The following is a 16,848-nucleotide window of genomic DNA, read 5'->3' on the forward strand; positions in this document are numbered from 1 at the left end:
ACGTTGTTTATACGACCACCCTCAGTGTGACCTGTATGGCTGTTGACCAAGTATATATGGCATTCACTTGTGTGTGTGAAAAGCTGTAGATATTATGTGACTGGGCTGGCACGCAAAGGCAGTGCCTTTAAGGTTTATTGGTGCTCTGTACTTCTCCCTACGTGCGTTTTAAAAAGTCATAAATGTTACTTTTTGAAACCGATACAGATAATTTCCGATATTACATTTTAAAGCATTTATTGGCCGATAATATCGGCAGTCCGATATTATCGGATATCTCTAGTTACAACACTATTATAGACTATATACATACATATATATATATATATATATATATATATATATATTACTATATATATATATTATATATATTATATATACTATATATATATATATATATATATATATATATGTATATGTATATATATATATATATATGTATGTATATATATATATATATATATGCATATATGTACATATGTAAGTATTTATACATATGTATGTATATATATATATATATATATACATATATATATATATATATATATATATATATATATATATATATATATATATACACATGTATACACACACACATACACAGTGGCCTAGTGGTTAGAGTGTCCGCCCTGAGATGGGTAGGTTGTGAGTTCAAATCCCGGCCGAGTCATACCAAAGACTATAAAAATGGGAGCCATTACCTCCCTGCTTGGGCACTCAGCATCAAGGGTTGGAATTTGGGGGTTAAATCACCAAAAATGATTTCCGGGCGCGGCTACCGCTGCTGTTCACTGCTCCCCTCACCTCCCAGGGGGTGATCAAGGGTGATGGGTCAAATGCAGAGAATAATTTCGCCACACCTCGTGTGTGTGTGTGTGTGTGAGACAATCATTGGTACTTTAACTTTAACTTTATATGATTTGCAACTTTTTTATTACATAAAACGGACTAAACTGGCCACAAAATGAACAACAACGGGATTGATTTTTCAAAAATGATTCTAAAGATTGAAAGTTGTCATCAATCCCAATCCGAAGCACCCACGGGATGGGGGCCTATGCCCAGCAACACGGGATGGGGGCCTATGCCCAGCAACACGGGATGGGGGCCTATGCACAGCAACACGGGATGGGGGCCTATGCACAGCAACACGGGATGGGGGCCTATGTACAGCAACACGGGATGGGGGCCTATGCACCAGCAACACGGGATGGGGGCCTATGCACAGCAACACGGGATGGGGGCCTATGCCCAGCAACACGGGATGGGGGCCTATGCACAGCAACACGGGATGGGGGCCTATGCCCAGCAACACGGGATGGGGGCCTATGTACAGCAACACGGGATGGGGGCCTATGTACAGCAACACGGGATGGGGGCCTATGCCCAGCAACACGGGATGGGGGGCCTATGCACAGCAACACGGGATGGGGGCCTATGCACAGCAACACGGGATGGGGGCCTATGCCCAGCAACACGGGATGGGGGCCTATGCACAGCAACACGGGATGGGGGCCTATGCCCAGCAACACGGGATGGGGGCCTATGCACAGCAACACGGGATGGGGGCCCTATGCCCAGCAACACGGGATGGGGGCCTATGTACAGCAACACGGGATGGGGGCCTATGCACAGCAACACGGGATGGGGGCCTATGCACAGCAACACGGGATGGGGGCCTATGCACAGCAACACGGGATGGGGGCCTATGCACAGCCACACAGGATGGGGGCCTATGTACAGCAACACGGGATGGGGGCCTATGCACAGCAACACGGGATGGGGGCCTATGTACAGCAACACGTTCGCCACCACACTCACTGGCCCCGATGTGATCAGAGGCCATAATGCAATACCGAGCGTAAGAATGACAAGAAAGCACGTTATTATGATGTCAGCCAGCTCTTCCTCTTACTCCACTGTTGCCATGGCGAAGACTTGAACTGACTCACCCGATCGTCCACAAGGCTCCCGACGCACAGGCACGCCACTTTTCATTTGCACGATCCGGACGTGTTATTGATCGATATCTTAATCTCTGTGAAGTCGTCTTTGTGCCGACGTGGGGGAGGTGGAGAAATCCTTCACAGCGATGAAGGGCGATGAAATAAACGCAGCAGAAAGCCCCAAACGCAGCAGAAAGCCCCAAGCGCTCATTCACACAGAGTAAAGACCCTTTGAGACACTTGTGATTATAAATAAACTTTGATTGATTGAGTGACATGACCTGTGCGCTAATTGGAAACAATTAGAGGAGTGTTCACACCAAATGAAGAGCTTGTCTTACAGGGGAAAACTCACTTTTAGAGCTATTTAGTTACCAATAAGGTGCACTGCCGACCAATGGTCTATTTTCTATCTTTTTTCATATATAAGGCGCACCAGATTATAAGGCGCATTAACCTCTTAAGGCCCAAGCTGTTTGTTTACATGCTTTTGTTTATTTCTCTTTGCTATTTGGGCTTATTGGACCCTAAGTAGAATAAAAACTAAGAATCATCTTTTGATATGATGCACTTAGTCCAAACTTCATGTGTAGTGACATGCTAATTCTTATTTTTACTTTTTTTTTTTTTTTTTACAAATTCCATTGTATGTTATACTCTTCTGACACCACCAGATGGCAGTATAAGTGTCCACATAAGTGGCCATAAGACCCCAATTCAGTAGTGTACACAATTTTGGAAATAAGAGCTAAAAGGTGCTGTTCACGCATGTGGCCACTAAGCCTTTAGAGGTTAAAGAAGTTACCGTATTTTCCGGACCATAGGGCGCACCGGATTGTAAGGCACACTGCCGACCAATGGTCTATTTTCGATCTTTTTTCATATATAAGGCGCACCGGATTATAAGGCGCATTAACCTCTTAAGGCCCAAGTTGTTTGCTTTTTTTTATTTCTCTTTGCTATTTAGGCTTATTGGACCCTAATTAGAATAAAAACTAAGAATCATCTTTTGATATGATGTACTTAGTCCATAAGTACACAAACGTGTACTTCATGTGTAGTGACATGCTAATTCTTATTTTTACACTTTTTTTCCCTTCCAAATTCCATTGTATGTTATACTCTTCTGACACCACCAGATGGCAGTATAAGTGTCCACATAAGTGGCCATAAGACCCCAATTCAGTAGTGTACACCATTTTGGAAATAAGAGCTAAAAGGTGCTAAGCCTTTAGAGCTTTTAAAGAAGTCATGTTATTATTATTTTTTTCTAAATGTAAAACACGTCCTTGTGGTCTCCATCAGTGTTTTTCAACCTTTTTTGAGCCACATCACATTTTTTGCGTTGAAAAAATGCGGAGACACACCACCAGCAGAAATCATTCAAAAAAACGAAACTCAGTTGACAGTAAAAAGTCGTTGTTGCAATTGTTGGATATGACTTTAAACCTGCAACCTGCTCAGTGGCCTCGTGGTTAGAGTGTCCGCCCTGAGGTCGGTAGGTTGTGAGTCCAAACCGAGTCATACCAAAGACTATAAAAATGGGACCCATTGCCTCTCTGCTTGGCACTCAGCATCAAGGATGTACATTGTGGACGCCGTCTTTGCTCCGCAGTAAGTCTTTGCTGTCATCCAGCATTCTGTTTTTGCTTACTTTGTAGCCAGTTCAGTTTTAGTTTGGTTCTGCGTAGCCTTCCCTAAGCTTCAATGCCTTTTCTTAGGGGCACTCACCTTTTGTTTATTTTTGCTTTAAGCATTAGATACCTTTTTACCTGCACACTGCCTCCCACTGTTTCCCACATCTACAAAGCAATTAGTTACCGGCTGCCACCTACTGATATGGAAGAGTATTACACGGTTACTTAATAACGCCTTTATTATGTAACTCTGTTTATCCTTAAATTGCCAATAAGTTGATGGATGTGCTTTTAATTCACAGCATAGCTGTATAGGACTACTTTGCATTGATATCAATTAGGGTTGGGCGATAAATACGATATAAATGATGTATAATTTGGCCGACCATAGAGCTTCTCATACTATTGTCATATTGTTAGCGACACATTCCGGCTGTGTCACGCAAAGTTGACAGCGACAAGCCGCGCCCTCAAAGCTTTGGATGTGAGAGTCTTGTGATTGAAGGCTTTATCAAATCAAATCTAACTTTATTTATGTAGCACTTTTCATACACAGGCAAGTGGCAAACAAAGTGCTGTACAAAAAAAGAAATTGAAGAGAAAAAAAATACACACACACATGCACGCACGCACACACGCACACACACACACACACACACACACACACACACACACACACACACACACACACACACACACACACACACACACACACACACACACACACACACACACACACACACACACACACACACACACACACACACACACACACACACACACACACACACACACACACACACAGCCCTATTGACAATAACAAAGAAAAAAAATGTGGCATTGAGGATTTGAGGAAAAAACACAACATTTGAGGAGAATAACTAACATTTAAAGCCATCTAAAACAGTACAACACATATGATAAAATATATGTAAAAAATACAATACGAATAATATAAATATTACATTAATAAGTTAATAAAAACATAACATTGAGATAAGGCTGAAACGACGCGTCGACGTCATCGGTTACGTAAATACGTCGACGCCGTTTTTGTGCGTCGACGAGTGGCATATTTACGTCACACTACCGTCATGGCGGAGCGCAAAGCAGACGATGCGAGCGAGGGGAAAAAAAGCATGCCAAAAGTGGTCAAAAGTGTGGAAGTATTTCAATGAACGGCCTAATAATGTTGTTGTATGCACACTGTGGGGAGCGGAAATGGCCTATCATAGCAGCACAACGGCTAGGAACCAACATTTGAAAAGTTAACACCCGACAGCGTTCTTGCCATCACCATCAACCACCCGACAGCGTTCTTGCCATCACCATCAACCACCCGACAGCGTTCTTGCCATCACCATCAACCACCCGACAGCGTTCTTGCCATCACCATCAACCACCCGACAGCGTTCTTGCCATCACCATCAAGCACCCGACAGCGTTCTTGCCATCACCATCAACCACCCGACAGCGTTCTTGCCATCACCATCAACCACCCGACAGCATTCTTGCCATCACCATCAAGCACCCGACAGCGTTCTTGCCATCACCATCAACCACCCGACAGCGTTCTTGCCATCACCATCAACCACCTGACAGCGTTCTTGCCATCACCATCAACCACCCGACAGCGTTCTTGCCATCACCATCAACCACCCGACAGCGTTCTTGCCATCACCATCAACCACCCGACAGCGTTCTTGCCATCACCATCAACCACCCGACAGCGTTCTTGCCATCACCATCAACCACCCGACAGCGTTCTTGCCATCACCATCAAGCAGTCAATCGTCCGTGTGATTATACCATTACACAAAAACGTGAATGTGTCATTTGTATCTGTGTTGTAAATTCATAAACTAAAGCAGCGTGTGGCTCTGAGAGACACGTCTGGCGTGCTTGTTCAGTGTTTACAAAGTCCTCTTTAACGCTAACGTTAATTAGTTGTGCAAATACCTTTTACAACATTAACAGTTACATATACTTTGTACAAACCAACTATTAACTTTCACTTTAATCATACTATCATCATCATCATCGGTCTTACCTCTCAGTTCCAGCCACATCCACCCCTTCTGAGCGCTGGCACGCCAAATTTCTTCCCCCCTACAAACCCCCCCCCCCATTTACTTCCTGTTATTCATTTCCGCATATGTCCAGCAGTCAAATGTGCATTCAGTCAGGAATATCCTCAAGTTAATGTGTCTGATTAATACAGACATTTTGTTAATGCTATATTATAAAAAATAAAATAAAAAAAACAATTTACAAACACAAGCTATGGAATGACGTGACTGGAAGTAAATGGGTGGGGGGGTTTGTAGGGGGGAAGAAATTTGGCGTGACAGCGCCTATTTTCAGCTGCTGGGAATATTGTAAACAAGAAAAGAACCAGAGCATGTAGACATGCTAACCTTTCTTCATTACAACTGTTAGTCACTCACTGGAATGAGTAGAATTGGTTATTGTGTACTGTGTTGGACTGGATGTTTATTTTGCACATTTTAAAAGCAATACTTAATGTTTACAGTGCTCCAGAATATTTAGATTGGCACTTTTTTGTGCTGGATGTTTATCTTTAATTTTGCACATTTTAAAGCAAAATAAGCAATACTTTTACTTTTGTTGAAATGTTTACACTGTTGTTACAGAATATTTCGTTTTGCACTTTTTTGTATTGGATGTTTATCTTTATTTTTGCACATTTTAAAGCAAAATAAGCAATACTTTTACTTTTGAAATGCTTATACTATTGCAGAATATTAAGATTTGCACTGGATGTTTACTTTTATATTTGCACATTAAAAAGCAAACAAGCTACTTTTAATTTTGTTAAATGTCAAAAGTTTTAAATGTTTACATTGTTACAGAATATTTAGTCATGTTGTTGTCAATGTTGACTGAGTGGCCATTTTGAAAAAACTGGCCTACATTTATTTTTTCATCTTCATTTTAAATGAAAAAATAATCGGTAAAAGGATTAATCGGAAAAAATTATCTATAGATTAATCGAAAAAATAATCTATAGATTAATCGATAGAAAAATAATCGTTAGCTGCAGCCTTACATTGAGAGAATAATAGTAGAAATATTAAGGATTTAGATAGAAAATAACACAATAAAATACAAAAGCAGTGAAGTTGTCACGTTGTGTAAATGGTAAATAAAAAGAGAATAAAACAAATCCTTCTCAACTTATATTCAATTGAATAGACTGCAAAGACAACATATTTCATATTCACACTGAGAAACTTAATTTATATAGACTATAAAAATGGGAGCCATTACCTCCCTGCTTGGCACTCAGCATCAAGGGTTGGAATTGGGGGTTAAATCACCAAAAATGATTCCCGGGCGCGGCCACCGCTGCTGCTCACTGCTCCCCTCACCTCCCAGGGGGTGAACAAGGGGATGGGTCAAATGCAGAGGACACATTTCACCACACCTAGTGTGTGTGTGTGTGTGACAATCATTGCTACTTGAACTTAACTTGACACCCGTGTTAGCCCCTCCGTGTTAGCCCCTCCGTGTTAGCCCCTCCGTGTTAGCACCTGGGAGTCTGGCTATATGATCTTAAGATGATAAATACTTATTTTTGCAATATTTGTAATATGTGGGGTGAAAGTCAGCTTGGGGTCCAAAATCAAGTCCAGACTTTTTTATTCTCTGTGTGGGTTTATAATCTTGTCATTTTGGTGAAAGTTCCTCCCTCTGGCCTTCGGGGCCTATAAGTAAAACCTCTGTTTTGTCCTGGTTGAGCGGCAGGAAGTGCACCGCCATCCACGACTTGAAGTTGAAAAAGGTATTTATGTCATCAGGAGACACTGCATATCATCAGCGTAACTGATGAGGCGTCTCCTAATGCCTCCGGGCTTTCCTTCTGTTTAAAGCTTTGAACAGGATGTACAAGTCCTGTACCGTCTTCTGATCCTTCATAACGTTTCTACTCTTGTTGACTCTTCATTCATCACGCCAAGCAACTTGGTAGGTTTCAATCAATCAATCCTTTTATTGTCATAAGTGTATACAACATAACTAAATCAATTCATACTTCCTAAACCGTCCCAGGTGTGATGTCTGTAGGGAAGACGTTCCTAGACAGGAGGACTTCAATTATGACCATTGTATGATCCTGTAACTCAGGGGTGTCCAAACTTTTTCCACTGAGGAAAAACTTAAAGGCCTACTGAAAGCCACTACTAGCGACCACGCAGTCTGATAGTTTATATATCAATGATGACATCTTAACATTGCAACACATGCCAATACGGCCGGGTTAACTTATAAAGTGACATTTTACATTTCCCGCCACACTTCTGCTTGAAAACGTCTCGGTATGATGACGTATGCGCGTGACGTCAATGGTTGAAACGGAAGTATTGGGACACATTGTATCCAATACGAAATAGCTCAGTTTTCATGTCATTATTCCACGTGATTGTGGACATCTGTGTTGGTGAAGCTGTTGCAATTTGTTCATTGCATTGTGGAGAAAGAAGCTGAGCAAGCAAAGAAGAAAGTTGTCGGTGCGAAGGGGATATTTTGCGAGGGAAGTCAGCAACACAACAAAGCCGGTGTTTCTTTGTTTACATTCCCAAAAGATGCAGTCAAGATGGAAGAACTCGGACAACAGAGACTCTAACCAGGAGGACTTTGACTTGGATACACAGACGCGATACTGTGAGTACATAGCTGCGCTTCCAAACATTTGATCGCTTGCTATAACTAGCTCGAGCTAGTAGCTAGTAGCTAGGAGCTAGCATAACAAACACCTAGGTGTTTGTTATGCGGGATTAATTTGTGGCATATTAAATATAAGCCTGGTTGTGTTGTGGCTAATAGAGTATATATATGTCTTGTGTTTATTTACTGTTGTAGTCATTCCCAGCTGAATATCAGGTCACTCTCACAGCATCTTCCCTATCTGAATAGCTTCAACTCCCCACTAGTCCTTCACTTGCACTTTACTCATCCACAAATCTTTCATCCTCGCTCAAATTAATGGGGAAATTGTCGCTTTCTCGGTCCGAATCTCTCTCACTTCATGCGGCCATCATTGTAAACAATAGGGAACTTTTAGTCTGGTGGCTTAGTGACATTACCGTTACGGAGCGGATAAAAGCGCCAAATTTTTTATGGGCCTTCTTTATGACCTACTGAAGGATTTTAGAAGGGTACTCAAACTTAAATATTGAAAATACCTTTATAGTGCACATAAGTTATTTTGATCAATAACTGCAAAAAACGCCTATACTAAAAAAGGACTAATTCTTGTCATGTGTCCTCCTGCTGCTAGTTTTTACATCATACTTGCACAGGGTGTCTACAGGTAGTGTCTTCACATCCCAGAACAGCCAGAATGCCAATATTTGATTCCATTATGAACCATTTGGCTTTCAAATAAGGCCTCATTATGGACAGAAATAGCAAAAAGTATCATTTTCAGATGATGATTCAAGACCCAGCACATGAAGTATTATCCATAAAACCTTTAATGCAATTATAATGTTAGAACTCTGATTGAGGCCAAAAATAAATTAAAGGGGCAAGTCAGCTGGTGCACATGATCAGCATGGGGGCTGAGGACCAATGGCCTGGATGACTCTTCTTACTACACTATGAAGTAATCTGCACGTGAAACAGGCAAGAAAACAATTGTTGTCACAATTTAAACAAATTGACATGCATCATAATGTGGAAACTTGGTGTATTGGTGTGCATAACTGTACCTGGTGTCTATTTGCAGCAGTTGCATTTGCAAAGTGGAGAACAGTCAATATTAGCATTGCTGCATTTACAGCTGGAACAGTCACCTTTACATGAGCATTTTATCAGCTCTCTGCAGGCAATGGAGACCTCGGGAATGGTTATCCAAACTGGAACCCATGACCCTGTTTCGTCCTTGGTCCATCCAAAGTCCTTTGGAGAAGGAATCACTTGCTGTGTGTCTGTGCTGGTTGCCCAGATTCCTGCCTGAAACACAGCCCGTTTTACATGCTGGAGTAGGGCATCCTGCGTGGGAGGTAATCTCTCCATCGGCCGACTGTCTTGACAGAAGAGTTCCTTCCTTGTTTGACTGATGGAGTTCAAAGGACTGGATCTGTTGTACAGGATCACAGTCAGCCTCTCAAGTGTCTGGAAATGCTCAGAGTCAACTTTTAGTTCCTGGAATGGATGCTTTGCCAGATACATAAATGTTTCTGTAGCAGCATCATAGGCTTGCCAGGCCCTCCAAGCTGACTTCTTGCCTTTTCCGTTAAATGCAGATGTTGTGTCACAACCTGAATATGCGTGGAACATAAGCAGACCTTGTGATTTGGGTTCCCCCAGGCTTTTGCAGATGTGGTTTATGTGGTAATATCTGAACCTTTTTCCCATGCCAAAAGCCACCCAGATGTCAGTCAATGGTTGAAGCACCACCAAATCATAAAATAAACCAGCAAGGATCACGATGACATCAGTGTCCACAGTTCGCACAAGAACTGTCTTTGCTCCCTCCTTCAATGCGCATTGTAGATGGACCACTATCCTTGTGTCTGCCTCCTCATGGTTGCAACAGTCCATCATGCTAGTGGAACCAAAAGCTTGTCCTGACACCGCTTGCCCCGATGTGACATACACAGCTTTGGTTGGTGGCCAGCTGAACTCTTGGATCTTGGATGTCAAGAAATCAAACAACTCCTTCTTGTTGATTGGGTCGCGAAGAAAGTCCATCCAGTTGCCTGGCAACTTTGTCGGGCCTGACACTTTCCTGCGAACACCACGTCCTCTTTTTTCTCGGGTGGACTCCTTCAAGCTGTCAGGGATGTACGTGTCCCATACAACATCCAATCGTTTTGCATCCTGCAGCTGCTTCTGCAGGTAGGGGATGAAAACCTCATTTGCATAAGCATCAAACGTGCTCACTCTAATAGTGGGCAGGCAGTGGACAATTACTGCCCCATCTAGGACTTTGAAGTCATAGGTTGAGGGTGGCTCTGATTGTGCTGGCTGCTCAAGACATTGTAGCAGGTCTGATTTGGTGCCTGTCAGATGAAGTTTTCCAAAGTCTGAGAGAGATGGAGGGAAGGACTGCACCTCATGTGTAAAGAATTCATCCAAATTACTCTCACGGCTCTGCATAGCTACATATAGCTGGCCAAAGAGTGCCACGTTGTTCTGAAGCACTTTAATCTTTTTCCCATCTTTAGACATTGTCTTGCGTCTAGGTTGCCTGAAGACTGCCAAGGAATTCCTTTTAATCGGATCATGGATAGATTGTGTGCGTTCATCAAGCACCTTCTTGACAAACTCCTGATATTGTCTCTTCCCTGTGTCCTCCAGGATGAGCATGGTATTTGCGACTAATTTATCTGCGCAGTTGCGACTATCAAGAGTCACAAGTTTACATCATCTATCTTAACCTTGGTTGCAGCAAAAAAACATGTGCTGATAACATTAGATGTCTAAAATAGGTAGCCTAGCTAATCTTTTTAACTTTCCTTATGCTTTGTTAAGCAACATACAGCTCATTCTCAAAGCATTATTATTGTTATATTTACCTGATGAACACCTGCTTGATTGCAGCTCTGTGTGATGCTGAACTGCACAGTGATCATGTGATCATGTGATCAGGCTGGAACTTATTGTGATCATGCAGGCTAGTTTATATATCGCCATCTGGTGTTGTGAATGTATATTGAAACAGTAGTTGCGATTATGAACAACTTCATGATTAATTCTAATTACAAAATGAATAGAGAATGTCTTTACCCACACTACATGCAGAACATGACATTTTTTCAGCTTTTTTCTTAATTCCGCCTATACTGTACAGGACTTTATGGAGGATGTACCTGTACCAGGTGCCTTGGTAATGCATTTTAGACATCATTTTGAATGTTTATCCATCACTGGACCCAATTAAAAGCAAATTTACCTTCCTAAGTGGAAAAAAACAACAATTTATCAGCAATATACCTTTTATGACTCCGGAATAACATTTTTTAAACAATTTTGTGCACTATATGGGTATTTTCAATATTTAAGTTTGAGTACCCTTCTAAAATCCTTCAGTAGGTCATAAAGAAGGCCTGTAAAAAAATTGGCGCTTTTATCCGCTCCGTAACGGTACGCCTAAAAATGTGCGCTAACCCACCGCACTATTTGCGTATATGTTCAACTGACTACGTCACGCTACTTCCGGTAGGGGCAAGCCTTTTTTTTTATCAGATACCAAAAGTTGCAATCTTTATCGTCGTTGTTTTATACTAAATCCTTTCAGCAAAAATATGGCAATATCGCGAAATGATCAAGTATGACACATAGAATAGATCTGCTATCCCCGTTTAAATAAAAACATTTCATTTCAGTAGGCCTTTAAAGCATGTGGGGGCCATTTTGATATTTTTCATTTTCAAACCATAACAAAATATATGCATTTTTTATTTATTTTACCTTTAGGGGTCCCGGGGACCATAAAGGGTCTCAGTCATTAAAATGTTAAAAATAAGTCTGATTATTATTTTTTTTTAATTATTTAACGCTTACAGTAAATTCTTCAAGTTGATATAAAGTAATACAAATTAAAAAAAAATGTTTTATGGCTTTTCTGTCAAAAACAACTTAGTTTTTTTTATAGTAAAACTGAAATATGCAATATTTAGTCATTAGAGCCCTAAAAGATCAATAATGCAGGACACCATTGATTTTAATTCTTTCATATTTTTGAGTAATCACAGTGAAAAGATAAATGAAAAATCACTAAATATATTTGGGATCCAAAAGGTGCCCCACTCATAAAGTGATACATTTTTATTAGGTTTTTCTTTTACTTTCAACACTTAAGTTACAAGATCAACTTCAGATATAGCTGTCCATTTTATGCTGGAACTATTATTTTGTTTGTTTTATGCGCTTTTGTCAAAGAAAACTTTGATGTTTTTATATGGCTACTACACAATATATGCAATATTTACCACATAAAACATTTTAAAGTGAAATATTTGAAGTCATTGGAGCCCTGAAAAGAATTAATTATAACATGGATTTTTTGTCATTATTTTTTATTTTTTGAGCAATGGCAAAAAAAGAAAAATGAAGAAAGACAAAAGAAAAAAAAACAGCCTGCATGGCAGCTTTTGTGTCAACATTGCAACTTTTTCTCCGTAGATTTCACATCATTCCACTTTTTTTAATGTTCTTTTTTATTTTTACAATAGTATTTCCAGAATGTGTGGCGGGCCGCTAAACAATTAGCTGCGGGCCGCAAATGACCCCCGGGCCGCACTTTGGACACCCCTGCTGTAACTACTTGGTATCGGATCGATACGCAAATTTGTGGTATCGCCCACAACTAATGTAAAGTATCTAAACAACAGAAGAATAAATATGTATTACTTTTTAACAGAAGTGTAGATTAAACATGTCACAACAGAAAATAACCAGATATTAACAGTCAATTGACATGTAGATTAGTAACACTTTTGAGTAGAGATGTCCGATATTATCGGCCGATAAATGCTTTAAAATGTAATATCGGAAATTATCGGTATCTGTTTCAAAAAGTGAAATTAATGACTTTTTAAAACGCATCCGGTAAAACACGGACGTAGGGCATACTTGCCAACCCTCCCCATTTCCCCGGGAGACTCCCGGATTTCAGTGCCCCTCCCGGAAATCTCCGGGGCAACCATTCTCCCGGATTTCTCCCGATTTCCACCCGGACAACAATATTGGGGGCGTGCCTCTAGCTTCCTCTACAACAGGGGTGTCCAAAGTGCGGCCCGCAGCTAATTGTTTACCGGCCCGCCACACATTCTGCAAAAATTGCAAAATTCATAATATTGTAAAAATTAAAAAAAACATTTTAAAAAAGTGGAATGAGGTGAAATGTAACTAGAAAAAGTTGCAATGTTGACACAAAGCTGCCGTGCAGGCTGTTTTTTTTCTTTTGTCTTTGTTTATTTTTCTTTTTTTTGCCATTGCTAAAAAAAAAAAAAAAAGAGACTAAAAATCTATGTTATAATGAATTATTACTTAAAAAATATAACTTTGAAATGTTTTATGTGGAAAAAATATTGCATATATTGTGTGGTTGCCATATAAAAACATCAACGTTTTGTGTGACAAAAGAGCACAAAACAAACAAAATAATAGTTCAAATGTAAAATGGACAGATATATCTGAAGTTGATCTCGTAATTTAAGTGTTAAAAGTAAAAAAAAACTAATAAAAATGTATCACTTTATGAGTGGGGGACCTTTTGGATCCCAAATATATTTAGTAGGATTTTATTTCACTTTTCACTGTGATTACTCAAAAATATTAAAGACCTAAAATCAATGGTGTCCTGCATTATTGATCTTTTAAGGCTCTAATGACTAAATACTGCATATTTCAGTTTTACTATAAAAAACAAAGTTGTCTTTGACAGAAAACCTTTTTTTTTTTTTTACTTTATATCAACCTCAAGTTGATATAGAGATTTACTGTAAGCGTTAAATAAAAAATAAAAATAATAATTTGACTTATTTTTAACAGTTTAATGACTGAGACCCTTTATAGTCCCCGGGAGCCCTAAAGGTTAAAAAAAAAAAAAAAAGCCATATATTTTGTTAAGGTTTGAAAATGAAAAATATCAAAATGGGCCCCGCTTGCTTAAATTTTTTCGTGTGCGGCCCTCAGTGGAAAAAGTTTGGACACCCCTGCTCTACAACCTGTCGTCATGTCCGCTTTTTCCTCCATACAAACAGCGTGCCGGCCCAGTCACATAATGATAATAATAATAATAGATTTTATTTGTAAAAAGAACTTTACCTTGAGTAAACAACCTCAAAGTGCTACAGTGTATTTAAAAAAAAAAAAAGATAATTAAAAAAAAAAGAATAATAAAAACTACAACAGCCAGAAAGCTAAAAATAGTATTCATACATCTAAAAAAAGGCTTTTTTAAAAAGAAGGGTTTTTAAGCCTTTTTTAAAAGCATCCACAGTCTGTGGTGCCCTCAGGTGGTCAGGGAGAGCGCTCCACAGACTGGGAGCGGCGGAGCAGAAAGCCCGGTCTCCCATATATGCGGATTTTACACACACACATGTGAATACTTGGTCAACAGCCATACAGGTCACACTGAGGGTGGCCGTATAAACAACTTTAACACTGTTACAAATATGCGCCACACTGTGAACCCACACCAAACAAGAATGACAAACACGTTTCTGGGAGAACATCCGCACTGTAACACAACATAAACACAACAGAACAAATACCCAGAACCCCTTGCAGCACTAACTCTTCCGGGACGCTACAATATACACCCCCCGCCCACCTCAACCTCCTCATGCTCTCTCAGGGAGAGCATGTCCCAAATTCCAAGCTGCTGTTTTGAGGCATGTTAAAAAAAATAATGCACTTTGTGACTTCAATAATAAATATGGCAGTGCCATGTTGGCATTTTTTTTTCCATAACTTGAGTTGATTTATTTTGTAAAACCTTGTTACATTGTTTAATGCATCCAGCGGGGCATCACAACAACATTAGGCATAATAATGTGTTCATTCCACCACTGTATATATCGGTATCGGTTGATATCGGAATCGGTAATTAAGAGTCGGACAATATCGCCATTAAAAAAGCCATTATCGGACATCTCTAGTTTTGAGAAATGATTAGGAATTAGGAGCCTTTTTAACTCCTTTTGAACTAGTTCTGCTATCATTTGTATGCCAAATATTATATTGTGATGTATATGCAATATTCATCGCCATGTAGTATATTGTGATGTATATGCAATATTCATCACCATGTAGTATATTGTGATGTATATGCAATATTCATCACCATGTAGTATATTGTGATGTATATGCAATATTCATCGCCATGTAGTATATTGTGATGTATATGCAATATTCATCACCATGTAGTATATTGTGATGTATATGCAATATTCATCACCATGTAGTATATTGTGATGTATATGCAATATTCATCACCATGTAGTATATTGTGATGTATATGCAATATTCATCGCCATGTAGTATATTGTGATGTATATGCAATATTCATCACCATGTAGTATATTGTGATGTATATGCAATATTCATCACCATGTAGTATATTGTGATGTATATGCAATATTCATCACCATGTAGTATATTGTGATGTATATGCAATATTCATCACCATGTAGTATATTGTGATGTATATGCAATATTCATCGCCATGTAGTATATTGTGATGTATATGCAATATTCATCGCCATGTAGTATATTGTGATGTATATGCAATATTCATCACCATGTAGTATATTGTGATGTATATGCAATATTCATCACCATGTAGTATATTGTGATGTATATGCAATATTCATCACCATGTAGTATATTGTGATGTATATGCAATATTCATCGCCATGTAGTATATTGTGATGTATATGCAGTATTCATCACCATGTAGTATATTGTGATGTATATGCAATATTCATCGCCATGTAGGCTTTAGGCAATATCGCCCATTAATACGGTCAATCAAATGTTGGTATTTTGATATCCACTTATAAGCCATCTGCATGCTTTTTATTTTATTGATCCCTCTGCACATGGATCATAAATGTGCATCTTAACAACTGTACTGTACTGTACTGTACTGTACTGTACTGTACTGTACTCGCCATACAAGCCATTAGTAGGGAAACATTTAGTGGTTAAATGTCCCCTGAGGTGCAAAATGCTGTTTTTATTGAACTCCTGTCAGTAATATGTGTCCCAAAGCTTGTTTACGGGCATCCAACCTGAGGAAAATATACAATTACACGCACTTCTTTTCTACACTTTTTGGAGAAAAGACGCTTTTTAAACTCTCCACTTTGAAGCTTTTCATGACAACATGAGGGGGAAAACCTCCTGAGTACATAGGACCACCATTAAAGCAGGCTTTGCTACACCTCTTAAAACCTCCTGAGTACATAGGACCACCATTAAAGCAGGCTTTGCTACACCTCTTAAAACCTCCTGAGTACATAGGACCACCATTAAAGCAGGCTTTGCTACACCTCTTAAAACCTCCTGAGTACATAGGACCACCATTAAAGCAGGCTTTGCTACACCTCTTAAAACCTCCTGTGTACATAGGACCACCATTAAAGCAGGCTTTGCTACACCTCTTAAAACCTCCTGAGTACATAGGACCACCATTAAAGCAGGCTTTGCTACACCTCTTAAAACCTCCTGAGTACATAGGACCACCATTAAAGCAGGCTTTGCTACACCTCTTAAAACCTCCTGAG

General features: G+C 39.7%; 2 protein-coding genes across 2 annotated transcripts in view; both read right to left on the minus strand.

Annotated features, from left to right (window-relative positions):
• The window catches only part of LOC133655351 (melanopsin-A-like), a 99,702-nt gene that overhangs the window by 59,970 nt on the left and 22,884 nt on the right, over positions 1-16,848 (minus strand). The gene's annotated exons all lie outside the window — the stretch shown is intronic.
• LOC133655350 (uncharacterized) lies at positions 9,040-10,947 on the minus strand. Its single transcript, XM_062055413.1, has 2 exons — positions 9,316-10,947; positions 9,040-9,214 (listed from the first exon to the last, which is right to left on the minus strand). The coding sequence occupies exon 1, from the start codon at positions 10,916-10,918 to the stop codon at positions 9,323-9,325; it is 1,596 nt and encodes a 531-aa protein (XP_061911397.1). The 5' UTR covers positions 10,919-10,947; the 3' UTR covers positions 9,040-9,214; positions 9,316-9,322.

This window comes from Entelurus aequoreus, linkage group LG08, assembly GCF_033978785.1.
Source record: "Entelurus aequoreus isolate RoL-2023_Sb linkage group LG08, RoL_Eaeq_v1.1, whole genome shotgun sequence".
NCBI lineage: Eukaryota > Metazoa > Chordata > Actinopteri > Syngnathiformes > Syngnathidae > Entelurus > Entelurus aequoreus.